General features: G+C 47.7%; 1 protein-coding gene across 1 annotated transcript; it reads left to right on the top strand.

The window, feature by feature from the left end:
• The first annotated feature begins 2,829 nt into the window (after positions 1-2,829).
• On the top strand, positions 2,830-20,213 carry EFHC1 (EF-hand domain containing 1). The gene is made up of 11 exons (XM_032684407.1): positions 2,830-3,088; positions 7,877-8,098; positions 9,781-10,068; positions 11,745-11,894; positions 13,281-13,473; positions 13,782-14,002; positions 14,711-14,851; positions 16,028-16,241; positions 16,581-16,728; positions 17,503-17,707; positions 19,693-20,213. Exons 1-11 carry the CDS (start codon positions 2,894-2,896, stop codon positions 19,816-19,818), a joined length of 2,103 nt encoding a protein of 700 aa, XP_032540298.1. The 5' UTR covers positions 2,830-2,893; the 3' UTR covers positions 19,819-20,213.
• Positions 20,214-20,955: the final 742 nt, after the last annotated feature.

Below are 20,955 nucleotides of genomic sequence, written 5' to 3' on the forward strand. Positions count from 1 at the left end.
AAGGCTGTCTTCATCCAGGCAAAACTCCATGCACTCCAGCTGTTGTCTCACTAAAGGGCAGCTCCCCCTCCTCACCTTCTTGGCCTGCCCTTAAAAAGACTGTCTGTCTCCCTCCATTGCAACACTCAGGTCATGGGAGCCATTCCACCACATCTTCCTATGATCCCGAGATTGCAGCCCTGCAGATGCACACATGGCTCTGATTCATCATGCCCAGTCCCCACACTGCCCGAGTTCTTTACACACACTTCAGAGAGACACCCCAGCACACTGACTTCCCAGATTTATGGATCCCAGTTTTAGGGATTTTTCCATCATAGTGGAAAATTGTTGATTTTGTGATCCCTTTCTGTCACATCGCTCCAGGTCCTCAACTTACCAGCCTTGTCCAGGAGGATCATGTGTGATCACAGTCATACCTCATCCCCCAGGATGTACACTTGTGTGAATTTCAGTTCTCAAAACCTCTAAAAATCTTGTATTTTTTCTTCTACTAACCAACACTTTAGGGATTTCTTAATATAACACACAGACTAAGGCTTCTGTATGGTTGTGTTTTTACCCACCAGAGGGCGAGTTGTCTCCATCTGTGTCCTCCAGTGCCACGAAAGCAGAGCTCGATTAAGAATCCCTTTTCCCTTTCATGGGTAAACAGTAGGGATGTAGGAAGCTATCATCTTACCATCTTAACACTGGTAATTCAGATTTGTCTGTGCAGAAGTTGTCAAAGCTGAATCCAGATCTTCTGAATTGCACTTCAATTCTTTATTCCTCATTTCTCCTCTCTCCTGCTTTACAGTCACTTTTCTTAAGAAAATACCAGCTTCTGCTATGGTTTTTCTTAAACTTCCTTTCATGGAATCACAGAATGGTTTGAGCTGGAAGAGACCTTAGAGCTCATCTAGTTCCGAGCCCCTACCATGGGCAGGAACACCTTCCACTAGACCAGGTTGCTCCAAGCCCTGTCTAGCCTGGCCTGGAACACTTCCATGAATGGGGCATCCACAGCTTCTCTGGGCAGCCTGTGCCAGGGCCTCACCACCCTCACAGGTGAAGAATTTATTCTTGATACCTAATTCAAACCTGCCCTCTGTCAGTTTAAAACCATTGTCCCTTGTCCTATCACCAGATACCCTTGTAAATAATCCCTTTTTGGCTCTCTTGGAGCCCATTTAGGCACTGGAAGGGGCTCTAAGGTCTCCCTGGAGCCTTCTCTTCTCCACGCTGAACATCCCCAGCTCTCCCAGCCTATCATCATTACAGTCTGTGCAGGGGCACTGTGGCACACAGCCTTGTCACAAACTTCATGTCACTCTCCTCAGGGATGATCCCTGGCACACGAAGGCGAGTTTTCTTCTCTGAGCAAGTCCTTGCTCCCTGCTAAACACTGCCTGGATATCGCAGCATGAGAAAATCAGAGCAAATGCTCGGTCCCAGCACCTGCCTCTGACTCAGCCGTCACACCAGCAGCTTTGCTGTCTTCCAGATCCAGCCCTTCCAGCCCTGCTTGGCCTCCAATCCATTATTTTCCTTTCTAAGCTCATCAGCCTCATTCTTTATCTCCCACCGGCTGGCTTTCTTCTCTCTCCCACACTGTGCTCAGACAGACGGTCTGGCTGAATTTCTCCCTGCTTAACTTCTGCTTACAAAACCCTCGATCTGCTGCCTGCCCTTGGATGGCAGCCTGGCTCGTCTTGTGTACTGCTGATAAAGAGAACAAGGGAAAGACTCACAAAAAACCTCTTTTTTTTTTTTTTATTTTGTTTTTTCCATAGAATCACAGAATCATAGAATGGTTTGGGTTGGAAGTGACCTTAAAGATCATCTCATTCCAACCCCCCTGCCATGGGCAGGGACACCTTCCACTAGACCAGGTTGCTCAAGCCACGTCCAACCTGGCCTCGAACACTTCAGGGATGGGAAATCCACAACTTCTTTGGGTGACAAACGTTGCTCTTCCATGGCAATGAATTTAGCTCTCTTTTCTCTCTTGCATTTGGGAGTGCTTTTGCACAACCACCTTTTCCTTGCTGCTTTTGCCCCTTCCTTCAGAGATAAAAATCATGTTTGAAAGAGAGGGATTATATCAGTGCTACATATTAAACCCCCACTATTACACAGCTCATATACCTACTATATACATAATAAACCAGCACAAATGCTTCTGTTAAAATGTTTCAAGCACTCTAGGTATGGATTTGACCCTCCGTGGCTACTCCTCACCGTGGGCACTGCACGGGGCAGGGAAAACTTCCCAAAAAAGTAGCCTGGATGCCACCATCCGTTTTGGAGTCCAAGATATTTTAATGTGAGGGGGCTATGGGGGGCTGTGAGGGGCTATGAGGCTGTGAGGGGCTGAGGGGGGATATGGGGTCTATGAGGGGCTGTGAGAAGCTGTGATGGTATATAGGGCCTATGAGAGGCTGTGATGGGATATAGGGCCTGTGAGGGGCTGTGGGATCTGTGAGGGGGCCGTGGGGGGCTCTGAGTGGGATGTGAGGGGGATGTGAGAGGCTTTTGGGGGGATATAAGGTCGGATGTGAGGGGGCTATGAGGGGCTATGAGTGGACTTTGAAGGGGATGTGAGGGGCTGTGAGGAGACTGTGAGGAGGTTATGAGGACGCGGTGAGGCGAAAATCCCAAGTAAAAGAGGATTAACGCGTTCTGTGTCCTTATTTCCACACTGCAGGGGCCGAACCGCCCCCGCTGTACCGGGTAAGGAGGGTCCGGCCCCTCCACCTCCCTCCGTAACGTTGACACGGCCGCCCCGCTGACCGTGGCGCTAACTGCGCAGGCGCGGAGTGAGGCGCGCGGAAGGGCCCGCGCATGCGCACTGAGCGCCCCGGCGGTTGCCGTGGAGACGCGTCGGTGGGGCCGGGCCGGGAGCGCCGCCATGAGCGCGGGACCGGGACCGGGAACGGGATCAGGGCCGGGACCGCGATCGGGAACGGAATTAGGACCAGGACTAGGACCCGGACTGGAATCAGAATCGGGACCGGGACCAGCACCGGTACCGGCCCTGGGACCGGGACCGGGGCCGGGGCCGGGTCTGCCCTTCCTCCCCGGCTGTGCCGTCAGGGACCCCACGGTGAGCGCACACGCCCGCTGTCCCCTCCGCCGTTCCCCCGTCCCAGGGACTCCTCTCGACCAGGGGCGCCATAGACTCGTCGGGGGACCTCATGGCCCCTGAAGACACCCCCTGGGAATGTGGTACTGCCTCAGACCCTCCTCTAGTTCCCCCGGAGACCTGGTACCCCTGAAGTCAACTAATATTCATGGATTCATGGAATGGTTTGGGTTGGAAGGGACCTCAAAGATCATCTGGTTCGAATTCCCTGCCATGGGCAGGGACACCTTCCACTATCCCAGGTTGCTCCAAGCCCCATTCAGCCTGGCCTTGGACACTTCCAGGGATGGAGCAGGCACAGCTTCTCTGGACAACCTGCCCCAGGGCCTCACCACCTTCACAGCCAACAATTCCTTCCCAATACCCCATCTAACCCTGCCCCCTGGCAGTGGGAAGCCATTCCCCTTTGTACTGTCCTTCCAGGCCCTCGTCCAAACTCCCTCTCCAGCTCTCTTGAAGCACCTTTAGGCACTGGAAGGGGCTCTAAGGTCTCCATGGAGCCTTCTCTTCTCCAGGTGAACACCCCCAGCTGTCCCAGCCTGTCTCCAAAGCAGAGGGGCTCCAGCTCTTGGAGCATCTCTGTGGCCTCCTCTGGACTCACTCCAGCAGCTCCACATCCTCCTTGTGCTGGGGGCCCCAGAGCTGGATGCAGCACTGCAGGTGGGGTCTCACAAGAGCAGAGTAGAGGGGACATGTTACCCCCTGAACCCATGCCAAGGGAACATCCTGTTCCTCAGACCACCCTGTAATTCCCTGGAAAGACCTGGTACCTCCTGAATTCACCAAATATCCCTGAGGCAACTTGGTGTTGTGTGAACCCATGTCCTGAGAACGTGGTACCCCTCAAACTGACCAGATCCTGGTACCCTGTGATGTGACCCTCAAGGAACCTGGTGCCCTGTAACCTCATTTGATGCTCCCCAGCAGGCCTGATATCCACTGAACTCTCCCCAAGGAACTTGGTGTTTCCCAAAGCCCACAGATCCCTGCTGAACTCACTTCTGGGGGACCTGAATGCTCTAAACCCCCTTGGTATTCCCTGAGCCCACTCACAGCTGATCTGGTACTCCCTAAGTTCTCCCAGTCTCCCTTGTAATTGCAAGTGTGTTCCAGGGGTCTTGGTGCTTTTAATCTTGTCCCCAAGGAATCCATTGCATCATGTACCCGTCTTATAACCCTGAATTTGTTCTGATAGCTTTGGAGGGGGACACACACACACACCAGCCTCATTTGAGATTCCAAAAGCTTTTTCCATAACTGCAGAACAGCTGTCTGCAAACTCACCCCATGGAAATCCAGTCCCCCTGAATCCATCCAATAATTCTCTGACCAGTTCATGTGATACCCCAAGGGAAATCCCCAGACTCACTTTACAGTCTTGAAACCTGATTCCCTCAGGAAAACTGCTGTTTCTCTGAACCATCTCAGTTTCCCCAAAGGAATGTGTTTGAACCTTCAACTCATTGTGATACTGCCCTGAACCAGGACCCTTAAATTCACCTGATACCCACTCATCCGGAAATACCCAGGAGTACACACACTGTCCAAACTTCAAGCAGTCCTCCTCTAGGAATTAATCTCTCAAATCATCCCAATATTACTGTGTCCTGCATCCACCCACCCCCCTTAGAGGGACAGATGTACCCTGAAGTCACCAATCTCCTGGTCAGTCAACACCCTCCTGAAACTCCCTCCTCCAAACATCTGATACTTTCAAAAATGCTCTCCTGGTATTGCCTGGAGAACTGAATCTTTGGTGGTCCAGGTCTGGAACCTGATAACCTGATGAGGGAACTGGTATCCCACCACAGAACTGATACCACCACACCCTCCAGGATCATCCCAAGGAGGTGCTCGCAGATTCCCTGCAATAAGCAGTCTCATCCTCATCCTCTGCACTTGATACCTAAATGAGGAGGCAACCTCTCCTTTTCCCCATTCCCAGTGACCCACACACTAAGGACCTGATAACCCCAAATCTTCCCAACGTCCTCTTGAGATGAGAGAACTGATACTCCCTGAGTACTCCCATTTACTTCTTGGATGCACGAAAACATCCCACAAAATGTCCAAAAGGGGGTTATTTCATGCCTGGTTTGGGCACACCAAGGATTTACGGGCTCCTTGGAGAGCATCTCTGACAGTGAAACTTTCCTGGCTGCATTCAGCTTCATATATAAAAATTACTTATCATAGAATCATGGAATGGTTTGAGTTAGAAGGGACCATCTCATTCCAACCCCCTGCCATGGGCAGGGACACTTTCCATAGACCAGCTTGCTCCAAGTCCATCCAATCTGGCCTCAGTCTTTGACAACTGAGTTCTCCAACAGTTAGTGGAGTCATTTACTCATAACAAATAACCATGCAGTAATAAAGGTCATCTCAGAATTATTATCAGATAATAATACTATTTCCCTGAGATCATTTATAACGTCTCAGAAATCTGCAATTTTCCAGTCTCTAAAATGGGCATCACAACACTTGTTTTCCAATGAATGCTGAGAGGTGTTGAAGGAAACCTCTGTGATCAAATAAACAGTGTCGTTATTGCTTAGTGCTCATGGGACAGGGAAACACAGACACTGGGAGAGAGAATGGTGTTTGTGTGAAGTGTTATAGACTTGGCAAAAAGTAGGACTTAATTCAGTGCAATTTCTTCAGATAGGCACTGGCAGCTACTGGGATTAGGAGTTTACATTCTGGGTTTTCCCTTTTAAATTTCCATTAGTCACCTGATCCTGTGAGATGTTATCTGGCATCCAAGGCTCACTTGGGAGAGCTTATCCGCTCCAGGAGCCTAGGGTCTCTATGAGGTTTTTTTTTTAGGCAACTGTGGGCCCTTAAAAGCCTGTGCACTTCTGGCAAACACTGATATTGCTCAAATGAAAGACAAACTTCCTGGTTTTCCTTGAATATTTTCCCCACAGCTTTCCCTTTGGATGTATTTAACAGAAGGAAATGGCAGTTCTGTGGCAGTTTGTAAGATGTTGTGCTAGCGTGTCTTTAGTCAACTGTTATTTTCATCTGAACTTGTTTTCCTCACTGCTCTCTCCATGCAAGATCTGCAGTAGCAGTTTAAAGAGAAAACAAGGAATTATGTGAAATTCAAGTGGGGCCTTGAAGGTATAAATAAGATTAGAGGCTTAACCACGAGGGGCGAGGTAGGGGGTGGAGAAGAAGTGTTTCATATGCCTGAGGTTGGACTGAGTGCAAGTCTGGGGCTGGAAAAGGAGCTGAAACTTGTTCTTTCAGCACTAGAAATGCATACAATTCTGTTTTATTTGGCAGCAGTCAAGGGGTTTTATTGTCAAAGACTCATAATTTCTCCTGCTTTCTCTGGAGCATGAAGTGTTGAAAGCCCAGTGGGACCAGCCAGGCTTTCAGGAGTGCAGGTGATGTACCAGGTGTGGTGAGTTCTACAGCAAGTGGAATGGCTCGATGGCACTCAGGTCTGAACCTACTCTTCAGTAGTGAAGAGCAGGACTGGCTGACAGAGATCAGGTTCTACTCACAGCTCTGACTGAGTCTAGGGAGAAGGAGTTTGGGTTCTGGTGGGTGAGAGGCTGGACATGCCCCGGCCATGGGCACTCCCAGCCCAGAAACCCCCTGTGTCCTGGACTCATTGCACAGTGTGGGCAGCAGGGGAGGGGGGGATTCTGCCCCTCTGCCCCCTCAGGTGAGACCCCACCTGCAGAGCTGCCTCCAGCCCTGGGGAACAACAGCACAAGGACTTGGAGTTGCTGGAGAGAATCCAGAGGAGGCCACAGAGCTGCTCCGAGGGCTGGAGCCCCTCTGCTCTGGAGACGGGTTGCGAGAGCTGGGGGTGTTCACCTGGAGATCAGAAGGCTCCATGGAGACCTTAGAGCCCCTTCCAGTGCCTAAAGGGTCCACAAGACAGATGTGGACAAACTTTTTAGTAGGGCCTGTACCACTAGGACAAGGGATGATGGTTTTAAACTAAAAGAGAGTCAATTTAGATTAGGTGTAAGGAAGAAGTTTTTTGCAGTGAGGGTGGTAAAACACTGGCACAGGTTGCCCAGAGAAGCTGTGGCTGTGCTATCCCTGGAAGTTCAAGGCCAGGTTGGATGGGGCCTGGAGCCGTCCCTGCCCATGGCAGGGGGTTGGACTAGATGACCTTAAAAGTCTCTTCCAAGTCAAGCTGTTCTGTGATTCTGTGACTGTGGAGAGAGGTGATAAAACAACTAATGTGATTTAGTAGGTTTCATAATTGCAGTTCTGTAAGCATGACACACCAAGATTTAGCCCAGCAAAGAAAATCCTGTATCATGCCCAGGAGAGGGTTAACAAAATAAATAACAACAGAATACACAGAGAGTGCATAACAGTCAAGGGAGCACCATAAGGCAGTAACTGAGGTCCCATGGTGCCCTGTACTGCTGAAAAACAGAGTAGGGAACAAAAGGTTTGTGAGATCAATACCACATAAAGTGCTGACACCCCATTCTAGGCACTGAATATGGTGGCAATAGGGAAATTCACTGATTTCAGTTCTTGGGGAATCTGTGACAGTGTTAGGATTTGAGTCCACTGTCATACTTTGTACATCCAGCCACTTACTGTTTTTTCAGCCTCCTTGGTCTAAGTGTAAAATTTGATTTTAAATAGCTGCTGCAGTAGTTTATAATAAAATGCTGGGGTAGGGGAGAGAGACTGGTTTTCTGTGCTTTCAGTAGCTGTATCTACTCAGTTCATGCAGTATTTTGACAGCTGGATTTCTTTCCACAGAGAACATCTTTTCATCGGTCCCACACACTGGGCTTCAGAAATGGATATGCCTTTTCCCAGCTGCCAAGGGAGGGGATTGGCGGGGAGACGATCTTCCCAAATCTGCTCTCTCAAGATCAGCTGGATGATTTATGCACAAAGGGACCCACCCTGACCTACGGGCCAGCCAAGAAGTCTCCACCTCCACCCTTCATGCCGTCATACGTGGCTTTTGACAAACAGGTATAAAGAAGCTTATTCCAGGAATATCACTGGCCAAATTCGGAGACACAAACACTCGGCTCCAGAGTTCACAAGACTGTGTGCAGCAGTTTTCAGATGCCATAGCCCTTAGTCAGAGACAGCTGAACCCCAGACTGAAAGAGGCTTTCTTTGCTAGAGAGGAGGATTATAATACGTAAACGATGTAAGACATTCCCTGCAAGTTATACTCCAGCATTTCCAGCAGGGTTGGAAAAGAGATTTGATTAACTCTGAAAAGCTCCAGTTTATAACTATTGCTCTGTAAGCCACAGCCTTGGCTTTTTGTGTTTCCAAAACTGTATTGAAATTGTAACTGAGCTTTGACTGGAAACATCAGTCTGCAGTGGGGACTCTGATAGTCTGACTGTGGTCTATCTATTTATGCTTGTGTTGGTCATCACAGCGTGTCCCAACCTGTGCTGCACCATTAGTACTTCCTGAGTTACATCCTGGTGATTATATTGGACTAGGAGGTGGCTCTGTGTCTGTTCAGGGCAGTCCTGAGCTGACCCTTGATTTTAAATGCTCCAGTGTCCCATCCTGCAATTGGCAGCCACGGACAGAGCAGTGGCTGCAGAGCTCTGTGCAAGGCTCCCAGAGCTCGACACGTGCAGGGCTCCACACACTGCCAGGGCTGGGAGAGCAGTCTGGAGCCAGCCAACCCTCAGCCCGTCTGTGAGACAGGCTGGGGAACAGATGTGCCGTGTTAATTGCTGAGGCTGTTCCTTCAGAGTGATATATATGTTGCTGTTTATTCTGTCAGATCCTTCTTTGCCCCTTCCTTCAAGCCAGAGGAGCATCAGGGGCCCCAGTGCTGCTGGGGGCATCCTGGTCCCTTGTGGGGCACTTTGCTGACTGGTAGGAACTTGCTGGCTTTATCATCCCTTCATTATCCAGGCCTCTCTGCTGATGTAGCCTGGGTATGCAAGGCCTGATTGGCCACCTACATCCTCTTAGGGGCATTGAATGATCTTGGAGAGAATATTCCTCCTACTTCTGCCAAGCACAGGGACTGGCTGATTAATTTCCTTGCTTCCCCAGCACAGATCAGGCTTTGCTGTCAGTGCTGAATAGATGTGACTTCAGATCATACAATCATGGAATAGTTTGGGTTGGAACGGACTTTAAGATCCTCTTGTTCCTACCCTCCTGCCATGGGCAGGGACACCTTCCACTAGACCAGGTTGCCTAGAGCCCCATTCAACCTGGCCTTGAAATGATGAGCCACGCAGATTTTAAAATCCTCAGTTGTGGCTGAACTTTTTATTAAAATCTCTTGATAACTTCCCTAAAGCAGGGGCTGTAAAGCTGACAGATAAAGAGTAACGTATGTCAGTAAAGTAAATTACTGTCAACAGCCAAGCACCTGGCAGGAGGTGAAATAAGCATGTGATTAAGGAGGAGTAGGGAAAAGGTTGTATTTTTACACCTGTCCCATGCATGCAAATTTGTCAAAGGCAGGTCTTGATAAAAGCCCTCACGGTGCCTCTGCCATCACTCACAGATTTGGCCTCAGCTGTGTTTGATGATTTTGTAGAACACAATCCAGTAACTTTGCACTGCCAGAGCAAATTAAAAATAAATTATTGCTCTTAATAGACTAATCATGGTGTTCAAATTGTTTCTTTCTCTCTCCCTCTGTTATGTTGTCCCTTGGGCAGGTTTTGAAGTTCGATGCCTATTTCAAGGAAGAAGTTCTTACCTCTGCAGAGGAGCATTACCGGATCCGCCAGGTGGGCATCTACTACTACCTGGAAGACGACAGCATGTGTGTCATAGAGCCTGTGGTGAAGAACTCTGGGCTCATTCAAGGCAAACTTATGAGACGCCACCGGGTGCCCAAGAATGACCAGGGGGATTATTACCACTGGAAGGACCTGAATCTGGCCACGAACATCACCATGTACGGCAGGACGTACCGCTTAGTCGACTGCGACTCCTTCACCAAGGTGGGTTGCTGGTACAGAGAACACTGACAGAAAGAATCCTGGGAATTACAGGTGGACAGACCTGTTAGAGTCCAGCAGCTTGCATCTGTAGCTCACAGTCTTTCATTTTGCTTTTTGTGCAGATTTCTTTCTTCAGGCCAATGCAGAGTTCAAGGTATGATATTTGCTGAGGGCATGTGAACTGCTCTGTACTTTAGCCCCAGGACTGCTGGGAATCCACCCCTTGTCATCAGGACTTCTCCTTGCAGTACAAATTCCAAGTTCATCTCTGGGTGCAGAAACATTGTGCAAACATGAGAAGGAAATTAGGAAATTTTCTGATTTAATATTCCTCTGTTAGGGGCAGGGGAAGGGAATAAAATCAATAACTCTGCACCCATCCACAGCCAAGCCATGATCTGTGGGTTGGGAATCGTGGTATGAACTGACCTTTCTAAAAGCTTACTCACTGCCTGCCTTTCTATTTCTAGCTATTTCTGTGCCAGTAAATGAGATAATAATGATCCAATAACAAGTTATAACAATTACCAGTACACTGGTATCCTGTTAGATTGTCCCCAGGATAATCTCAGTCCTGTTCAGCTACTATTCTTCCAAGCCAGGAGTTAGAATACTCCAGGGACCATTCTCAATAGGTGAGTTACGTGCAGTCAACCTGTTCTGGAAGCTGTGAGAGTTTAGATCCAAGCTTTTCCTTGCCAGTTGGCCTCAATGCCCAGGAATGTTCCCAAACATGTAATAATTGGTGTATATGTGGCTGTGGGGCCAGCTGTGCTGAAACTGGAGGACTGTTAAAGTCAACTCACATCAAATGAAGAGCTGGTCCTCATGTTAATATTGATGAAAAACATGGAATGAGCTTACATGGGTCTACATCTCCAGGCCACCAGTCTATTTATGATTAACCTGCACTCTCCAGACCGGAAAATAGTGAGTCTGAAAGTGTGAACCTGCCTTGTGAGTCTTCGGGGGGATCCCACATCCCCCTTGGAAAAGTTTGCATGGGTGTTTCCTGGGCTGAATATTTTCATGGGCCAATTCCCAAGGCCAAAAAGGGAACAAGTCCATTGACTTCAGAGGTTGTTTTGAGTGAGTGATACGAGTACACAAGTAACACCCTAGAGGTTGTTCATGCATCCAAGGTAAGCAAGAAAGCCCTTCATAAACAAGCAGATTGCACTCTTTCTGTGGGAAAAGTACTCCTGAAAGATGAATGAAGCTGCCACTGACACATATCCTCATGCCTGGGAGGTCTCGGTGGGCCTAGTGTGGGTAACACTAACTTCCACTGTCTGACACAGCCCTAAGTCTCTTGCAAATTTAGGCTGACTGCATCTGTTTAAACACCTATTTAACCTTTTTCATTTACATAAAAGAGACCAACTGGCAGTTATCCTCTATTTAAAGCCCTAAGGCCAAGGAAAACTGTGCTCCAGTGAAATCTGAGTTAGGATGTTGCGGACAGGACTGCTCTGATTGATTAAAGGGTAAGCAAAGCTAAGAAGTAGCTTAAACAAATATCTTTGTCATCTATGTATTTGTTGTTGCAGTAGAGTTCTCTATGAGGAATGACCTTGCAGTATTCTGACCTCCCTCACCTCTGCCCACCGGTAATCTCTAGTCACCTCTTACCTTCAGAACTCACGGCACATTAACACCTCAGATGACCTTCCTAGGTGTTCATGGAGAGCCAGGGAATTGTACTGAACCCTCCAGAGCAATTGGTTTCGGATCCTTACATAGAACAGCGCCGGACGCCTGTGCAAAAGCCCGTCGTGCCAGCAGGTCCTGACCCCCTCTGGCAGTTCCTGACCTACGACACAAAGGTGAGAGAGCTGGGGATTACCCACATACTGTGGGATTACCCACATACTGTGGGATTACCCACAGGGCACTCGTAAGGCACCTCCAGTCCTGTGTCCAGTTCTGGGCCCCTCACTTCAGGAAAGACATCGAGGGGCTGGAGCATGTTCAGGAGCTGGGGAAGGGGCTGGAGCACCAGGAGCAGCTGAGGGAGCTGGGGGGTCTCAGCCTGGAGAAAATGAGGCTCAGGGGTCCTTCTCAGCCTCTGCAACTCCCTGACAGAAGGGTAGAGCCAGATAGGGGTTGGGCTCTGCTCCCAGGGAACAAGGGACAGGATGAGAGGAAACGGCCTCAAGCTGTGCCAGTGGAGGTTCAGGTTGGACATCAGGAATATTTTCTTCATTGAAGGGGCTGTTAAACATTGGAAGGGGCTGTCCAGGGAAATGGTGGAGTCACCATCCCTGGAGGTGTTCAAGAAACAGTTGGATGTGGCACTTAGTGCCATGATCTAGTTGACAAAGTCAAGGTTGGTCAAAGGTTGGACTCCATGATCTAAGAGTTTTTTTCCAGCCTAGATGATTCTGTGATTACAGACTATATGTGCCATTGAAATCCAAGTCTGCAACCTCCCTCATTCTAAAACACCTCAGACTGCTGAAGAGACTCCAGATTTGCTCCTTTCTTGGCTTTAGTGAGAAACAAGACTTTTTCTTTTTTTCTGGGCTTTGTGCCTTGTAAACTCTTGCCAGCTCCTTTTTAGATTGCAGATTATCCATTACCCTCTTGCTTTCTGTTGGGATGAGATAAGCCACCTGCCTCTGGAATTTAGCATCCAGATGCAGCTCTATTACGAATGGTTCTGCTACGTCCACTCCTCTCTTCCCCCAAAACATTGATGCCAGGTGCCAGAGCAGGCAACTTCAGACAAACAAAACTACTTGCTCTGACTGAGTTCTCCCTGTGCACACAGTCGACTAACACTGGCCTCCCTGCTCCTCTGGATCTTCTTTTCATGTAGCAACAGTTTAAGGAACCCTGTGGACTACATCCATACTAGAAAATGAACCAGGGCTGGGATACAACCCAAGTTCTGCATGTTGTCTCTGGCCAGCTATCAACCAAACATCTCCTGGCCATCAGCTATGGGTTAGCACAGGCCAGGGTTGTATCTAGATGCTATTTTGGATGTTCCCCCTTTTTTGAGTGGAAGAGGCAGTTTTGCTATGTGGATGTAAGCTGGGCCATACCTTTCAGTTTACTGCCAGTTTAGCCTTGGTGGCTATCGGGCTGCCTGTTCAGGAGCTGGACCTTGGGGAACTCTTGAGCATCTCAGCGTGAGCAGTTTGATTTCTTGGCATCAAAAGATGATTCAGATCCATGATTGTCTGCTTCTCTTTTCTCCACCCCAGGTCCTTCGCTTCTACGCCATATGGGATGACACAAACCACCCCTTTGGTGACCAGCATCGTTGCATCATCCATTACTTCCTGGCAGATGACACAGTGGAGGTTCGGGAAGTGTACAGTAGAAATGATGGGAGAGACCCATTCCCAGTCCTGATGAAACGCCAGCGCTTGCCCAAAACCCTCGCAGAAAAGAAAAGTAAGTTTCGATTGGCACACCTGTCTGGGCTAAAGAGCCTTGGTGGGTGGACACATCCATGGTGGCTGTGCCAGAGGTACACTGCCTCCGGAGAAACTTGGCTGAGAACGCTCCAAGTGTCACTGTTTTATGGTCAAAGTTCTTTAAGTGATCACTAAATTCTTTATCTTTTGGGAAACGGTGGCAGGACAGCAGTGCCAACAGCTCCCTGGAGCTATTTATACAGCTTGCTTTTATATTCCTTTTCACTTGGAAATGTTAACATCTACCTGATTAATTTACTTTTCCTTTTGCTCCATTGTCCTCAGTGGGCTTCCCAAGCTGTGTGCTGGAGATCACTAATGAGGAGGTACTTGAGTGGTACTCACCCAGAGATTTTGCTATTGGCAAAACCATCACCCTCCTTGGACGCACCTTCTTAATCTACGATTGTGACAAGTTCACACAAAACTTCTATCGGGAAAAATTTGGGATCACAGACTTCCAGCCACTGCAAATCAGTGAGAAACCACTCGAAAAAGTTCCACAGGTACTGCAAACAATTTCTGAAAGGGAGAGAGGAAAGCAGTAGTTGGTATAAGCTCTTAAAATGAAGTAGAGGTTCAGTTTAGTGAGAAACTATAGAAAACAAGTTCAACTTAAAGAAAAAAATCGAGTAATTTGAAGAAGACAAGGCAAGAATGGTCATAATCGATATAAAATAGAAAATCTTGCTGCAGTCATACTACTAAACTCTCCTCACTCTCCAAAACAGTTTTACCAAGTCCAGACTGCCTACTGGAGATGATCACAGTGCTTGTTACCTCCCAAACTGAGCCTAGGAATGGTTTGGAGTGTCAATTGGCCTAGAGCATAAACATGGTGGGGATTAGGTTACCAGTGTAACCAAATAGATGGTTGAGTTCCTGTGCACAGGAAGGTTTAGTTGGAACTAGATGATTTTAAGGTCCCTTCCAACCCACACCATTCCATCATTCTGTGATTCTATAATATAGCCATAGTGTCTTTATTCAGAGAAATTACCTGGCTTTCTGATTTTTCTAATCCTCTTATATTTTCATTAAATCCAACACATGACCAGGCCAGTAGCATCTCTACTGGGCAGATTGTCACAGCTCTTGCTACCCAGTGACTGAAGATTTCCTTCCAAATTAGACAGGTTTTGATAAGCTGTCTTGCAAACTTTGTCTTCTTCTCAGTTTCAGCTGTTTATGGTTGATATCTCCTCTGGATGCAGGTAATTCCTCCCCATAATGGTTTTGGCATGCCTGAAGACTCTCTCCAGAACTGCCTCCGCCTGATTCCAAAGCGTCCACAGAAAGATGTTATTAAGATGCTGGAGAATGATCTCAAGGTCCTGCGGTACCAGGCGGCCCTGGTAAGTGCTTTCCTTGGTGGAACAGTGCCAGCTTCTGTGGTAGAGTCAGGAGGGTGGGAGGAGCAGCCTGCTCAGACAAGGCTGCTGGCAAATTCTTCTCTGTGCCAGTGGGAGAAGAGAGTTCCCCAAGCCAACATGAGTGTCCCTTGAGGGATGCCAGGGGGTTACTGTGTGCTCACTGTGACAATGAGCACCACAAGAAGGTAGGGAAAAAAAAAAAAAAAGCCAGAAAGTACCATCCAGACACGCCACAAACCCACAGCCATTTATGGAAAAACTCCCACTGCCAGCGGCACGTGACAGATGGCCCTGACTGGAACAGCCTTGCACTGGGCACTGTGCCCCTGCCTGCCTGAAACTGCTGCCACAAGCCAGAGCTTGATGTCTCTGCTGCTGGCTCCAGCACCTGCCCTTCTCCAGGCTAGTCCTGGATGCAGCAGCCAGCAAGGAGCTGTCCTAGCAGAGCAGCCAAGTGCCAGCGTAGAAGCTGGAGAGTCCGGTGTTTTCCAAGAGCACCCAGGCCCTGGCCTTTTTGCCAGCTTTCCAGTTGGTTTATGCAAGGAGCCTCTGGCACGTCCAGCAGTAGCAATGGCATTTCCTGTGCTGCCTGGTGCCTGCCCTCTCCAAACACTCTGGGTGAAAAAGGGCTGGTTTCTTTTCCCTATTGTGCAGGAGCTCCCTAAAGGTCACAGCTGACGAGTTCAGATCCACTTAATTTTAAAGGAGGCAAGTAAACCCACTGGTGTGTCAGGGGAGTGACTTCCTGTGACTAAGAGCTGAAGCAGCACCAACCTCTCTCAGGCACTCAGTAGAATGAAAAAAATGTAACTTTAATACTGAATTTTACAGCCTCTCTGGGATGAATCATTCCATATAGGATATTCCTTTCTCTTGTGTTATTCAGTCAGTGGAAACACTGAATATACTTGGTCACTGCAGCCCAAATTCTGCTTCTGTTACCCTGAGTAGAGCACATAATCTTTGAAATTCATATAGTGAGTGCTGTCTAAGGCTTTGTTACACTATGTCAGCACACCAGGAGCTTTGTTTAGTCAGCAATAAAAAAAGCTGTGAGCTCTTGGTGCTTATGAGTGGGTTGCCAGGTACTCCTGAGCACCCCAGGAAAGGAAAACCTGGTTGAAATGTTCTTTTCCAAACCTACTACCTTTGCTTTAGGAATCACCAGTCCCTGAGGACAGAAATCGTCGTTTCATCCTCTCTTATTTCCTCTCTGATGACACAATCAGCATCTATGAACCCCCAATCCGAAACTCTGGCATCCCTGGAGGCAAATACTTAAAAAGGACCAGAGTTGCCAAGCCAGGGTCTACTCCAGAGGATCCTATATACTTTCAGCCCTCTGACTTCACCATTGGCTCTACAGTTGAAGGTAAAATCCAGCCTGGATTGATAATACTCTGCTCTAATATGACATTTATTGCATGGACAGTGCATATCCCTTCCTTTGCTTGAAGGATTTGTTGCTTCTGGGTATCACATTTGAGCTTCCAGATCAGCAGGTGGTGTACACTGATATAATTCTGTTACTGTCAATGTCTGAACCTTTGAATCAGTGAAACTATTCTTACTTCAAGAAGTGAAACAAATAGCAGAGCTGGCTCAAAGCTGAGCCCAGCCACAGGAGAGGAATCATGCTCCCTCCTGGACGAAGGGACTTGCCCATGCTGAAACACAAGTAACACTTCTTTCTTTAATGCCTCTTCCCCAGTGTTCGGCCACAGGTTTGTTATCACTGATGCTGACGAATATGTGCTTAATTACTTGGAAAGAAACGCAGAGAGTTTCCCTGCAACAACACTGCAGTCCCTGAGGGATCATTTTCGCCCACGGAAGGCAGTAAAGGACACTGTCAACAAGTAGGCTACAAAGGATGGCGTTGTGGGGCTAAACAACACTCAGGGTTGACATCTAAGGGCATTTTCAGCAGCCTCCATAGGCTGGCTGCTCTGCTGGTTATTCAGCTACAAGAGCCTGTGTTTGGACACATACAGAGGGGGTGAAGTGTGTACAATAAAATGTCGTGGCTGGTGCTGACCCAAAACTCTTGTGGGACAGCTCTGGCTCATGAGCAGAGACACTTTCAGCCAGATCATGGAATCACAGAACGGTTTAGGTTAGAGGGGACCTTAAAGCTCATCTAGTTCCAACCCCTCTGCTGTGGACTGGGACACCTTTTCACTGGAACAGGTTGCTCAGAGCTCCATACAGCCTGATTTTGAACACTTCCAGGGATGCGGGGGACACCTTTTCCCAAAAGGCATCAGTTCACTGTAACAGATGCTGCCAATTTGAGCTACTTGATCATTGCAGGCTTAGTGGGTGGTTGGTGGAGTCTTTTTTTTTTTGACATTTGTTCCTTCTTTGCTTATCAGCCCATCAGAGCCTAGACTACAACCTCTTTTTTAGCTGTCTGGACCCAGTTTGTGTGACCCAGTAACACCCATGTTCCCTCAGAACATTGTTTGGAGGCAATATCATGGTAGTTCAGGGGCTCTGCTTGAAACTTGAGTTGTCCACAGTTCCCAGGACTGTGGAACACACAGGGAAATGCTCCTTGTTCACACAAGTGTCACAGTAAGGCTGCCAGAATCAGCTTTTACATGAAATCCTGTTATTCCTTTCTTCTGCAGTGACATCCCCAAGCAGGCCCTGGATGACTTAATTGAGGAGGTTCAGAAAGAGCTGAAGCTCCGTCACAGCTACTTGAACACCAGGAGGTTTCATGAGGCATTTCATCAGTGTGACAAGGATGGCTCTGGAATTGTGGACAAAGGAATATTTTTGGACCTTTGTGATAGGTTGGAAGTGCCAACCAGCACCATTCTTCTTAAAAAGGTCAGGAGGAAGAGGTGTTCTGCTTTCCTTCCTATAGTTCTTCCAAATGATCTCTTTTATAAAAACCAACCCTAAACAGCTGCTTTGTCCTACAAAGAGGAACAGCTTCAAGAAAAGGGCAATAGAGTCCCAGTTTAGAAAGACTTTTGAGCTGTTGGACTGAGCCTGTGTCTTAGAGCAGATAATAATTGCTGTCCTCAAAGGAAGGGGAAGAAATGTTACCCAGGTTGCCCCCCATGTTTGGCTGCACTGTCATGTGAAGCCTGAACATTCCTGCTGGCTCAGGTCTTGGATAAGCAGAAGAGGTGTTACATTGTGATAGAGATCAGGGATAGGCTACTGCAGACCTATGGAATGTCTGTCCAGCAGAGTTGGGAATGAGTAGAGATGACACTGAGGTGCTTAGGGAATGAGCCTTAGGAAAGCTTAGAGGTGTTCTGGATTTTGCAGCAACTGAAGGTTTAAGAACTAAGTATTGTCCCAAAAAATTAAACAATAAGAAAGAAAGAAATTCAAATCATAACCACTTGGTTGACACAGCTGGGGATTGTGAGCAACAGCACGTGGAGATCACAGTCTGCACAGCAGAAAATGTGAGGGAAACTGAGAGAAGAATTCATGCAGCACATATGGAGGATCCTTTCAGGAATATGACTGGCAAGGGTGCTTCCTTAGCATCATATAACAGGCAGTAGATTAGTGGCCAGTAAAGGCAGACTCAGAGTTTAGAGAAATCTAGAAACCAGAGGGAGTAGTTCCCTTGCTAAAATAACAAATTTTTTAAACCAGCCAAGTCTGAGCATCCCAGCCATGGCTAGAAAGGTGCACAGGCAGGGGATTTGTGTCTCTGAATGTGGATGAATAAAGGCCCCGGCCAGCACCCAGGGCTTTCCTGTTTAGAGTTCATCAACCTCCCTCCACCCTGAGGAATTTACAGTGTGGTGGGTCCTTCCTGCTCCATCTGAGAATGGGAGAGGAAGTGACATGACTAAAACTAGCTAGAGAACCTGTGACAACTTAAACTAAACCTCTATGTTTGAAACCCCAGTCTAGGGCTTACACACTAAAAACATCCCTCTTCTCTCTTGAAATCTTAATACCAGTGTTCCCAGAGCCCTCAGGAGCGTGGCAGGGCTATAAATTAAACATAGGGCAGAGTGTGAACTGCTGCCTGGGTTGGAGAGGAGCACAGCTGTCAGTCACACCAGAGCAAACCCCGGTGAATCTGTCTCTGGGCGACAAGGGGAAGAAGAATCCTTTCAAGGAACTGTGATATTAGACCTTTTCCATCTCCCTGGGTGTCAGAAGGAGATTAGTTATGCAATTAAAGAAAGAAAAGCCCTCTTTCTTCCCCTTAAGCACTCAAAGGCTATAGCTCTGTAACACAATGCAGGGTCAGGCACGGACACCAGAACTGGCTCATTAGTCGGGCTGTCTCCGAGCTCAATTATCTGTGTCTCCCCTTCATGCCATGTGCACTCACCAAAGTGACACCAGGGAACAGGGACAGTTAGACACACAGCCCCCATCCCACTTTTGGCAGGGCTTGCTGGAAGATTTCCCATGGCCTGTGTCAAGTCTGTGGCCATGCTTTGTATTTTTGTGGGTCTATTGCCACTGTCGTGATGCTCAGAAGGAAATCAAGATTAGACTCAAACACTTTAGCTCTTCTTGCACAGATTAGTGTCATCTATAGGCATTCAAGGTTGGACTTGGACCTTCAGATCAACAAGTCCAACTTTTAGACTATCAAGTCCAACTCTTAGATGGTTGGACTTGATCTTGCAGGTCTTTTCTAACATTAGTGATTCTATGATTCTAAGTTTACCTGTGAATCAGGACTACCAAGGCTCTTCCAACAGGGGAATAAGAGCTCCTGCTCTGACACAAAAGTAGTACCTCTGGGCACTTTCCCCTAAAACAACCCCTCGATTTTGCAGCTTCTTCCAACTCTTTATGGTGTTTGTTGTTTTTTGTCCCCACAGCTCATTGACTATTGTTCCTGTGGAGAAGACTATGTAAACTACCGTGACTTCCTTCGAGCCTTCCCTAGTAATCTCTTCCCAGAACCTGAAGCACAAGAGGAGCAGTTAAATACTCAGGTGACTTGAAGACCCTGTGCTTCAAAAAGGATGTTCCAGTCTTCACCTTTCCTTCACTCACTCTCCTCCTTTCCATAGAACCAGTTAATTCCACCCTTATTTTGTTAACTTTTTTCTTCCCTAACCTCCCTCTGCCCTTTTGGCCACCACCAAACTCAACTTCACAACTGCTGGATGTTGAAATGAAACTCACAGAAGAGAATTTCTGAGAACCTAAGTTGGGTTCTCCTGTTGATCTCTCAACTTTTTAGTAAAGTATTTTAGAGAGCTAAAGCTCTCTGAAGCCTGGAGTGAAAACCACTCTAGTTTTCTTTGAGAGTCAAAAGGGCCTTTCACCCTCAAATAGTGAAGACTGCCAGTTTACATTGTTTTAAAATTGCAATAAAAATGCAGTTGCTATAAAAGTGTTAGTAAATCTGTTTTAAATAGAATTACCTCGATGGCTGGAATAGTTAAGGATTAAAATAAGGGAGAGGGGAAAACTCCACAAAGTGACATTTTGGATTTACTCAAAATGGGGTAGTGAGTTTAGCTATCTGGAGATAGCAGGGGTCTGGACACAAATCTGCTCACAGCAGCTCTGCACATTTTTAACAAAAGGTTGGGAGAATGGTTTTAGGACTGAGATACCATCTAAACCCATCATATGCAGCCTGTCATCTCACCAGGCAGGGCTCCAAGGAAAAGGGAATACTGGCAGTTGGCATAGCAATAGAGTTATGACACTTGTGCTCCACTTAGAGTCACATTACTCATCTCTCCACGAAGGTAAATGTGGCAGGGATGTTATCACCCCAAATGTCACCTGCCAGGTATTGCCATGGAGCACAAATAAAAAGAAAAAGGCAGCTGTCATGCACACAGAGAACAAAGCTCTTTAGAACAAAATGCTTCTTTAAACCAGCTTTTGTGCTGTGGATTCTCACTTCCCCTCAGACAGCTGAGTCTCCACGTGACAGCTCCCTCCTGCTCCCCTTGTTTGGAAAGGTCACTCCTCTTCCCTTCTGGGCCCGTTTTGTGCTGCTGATCACTCTGACTGAGGATCACTCCAGGTATCTCTGGTCCACCTCACTCTTCAAGAGACCAGGAGATTACGGATGAAATTACTGGAGCTGTAGAAAAGAAAGTCTGAAACTCTTTTCTGCA

The sequence above is a fragment of the Chiroxiphia lanceolata genome, chromosome 3 (genome assembly GCF_009829145.1).
Source record: "Chiroxiphia lanceolata isolate bChiLan1 chromosome 3, bChiLan1.pri, whole genome shotgun sequence".
Taxonomy (NCBI): Eukaryota; Metazoa; Chordata; class Aves; order Passeriformes; family Pipridae; genus Chiroxiphia; species Chiroxiphia lanceolata.

What these genes read in the sequence shown, in the direction of transcription:
- EFHC1 (XM_032684407.1), top strand. Translation starts at nt 2,894, where the DNA reads ATGAGCGCGGGACCGGGACCGGGAACGGGATCAGGGCCGGGACCGCGA. An exon ending in AACCCTCGCAGAAAAGAAAA is followed by an intron (nt 13,474 to 13,781) that starts GTAAGTTTCGAT and finishes CATTGTCCTCAG; the next exon opens with TGGGCTTCCCAAGCTGTGTG. An exon ending in GCACCATTCTTCTTAAAAAG is followed by an intron (nt 17,708 to 19,692) that starts GTCAGGAGGAAG and finishes TTGTCCCCACAG; the next exon opens with CTCATTGACTATTGTTCCTG.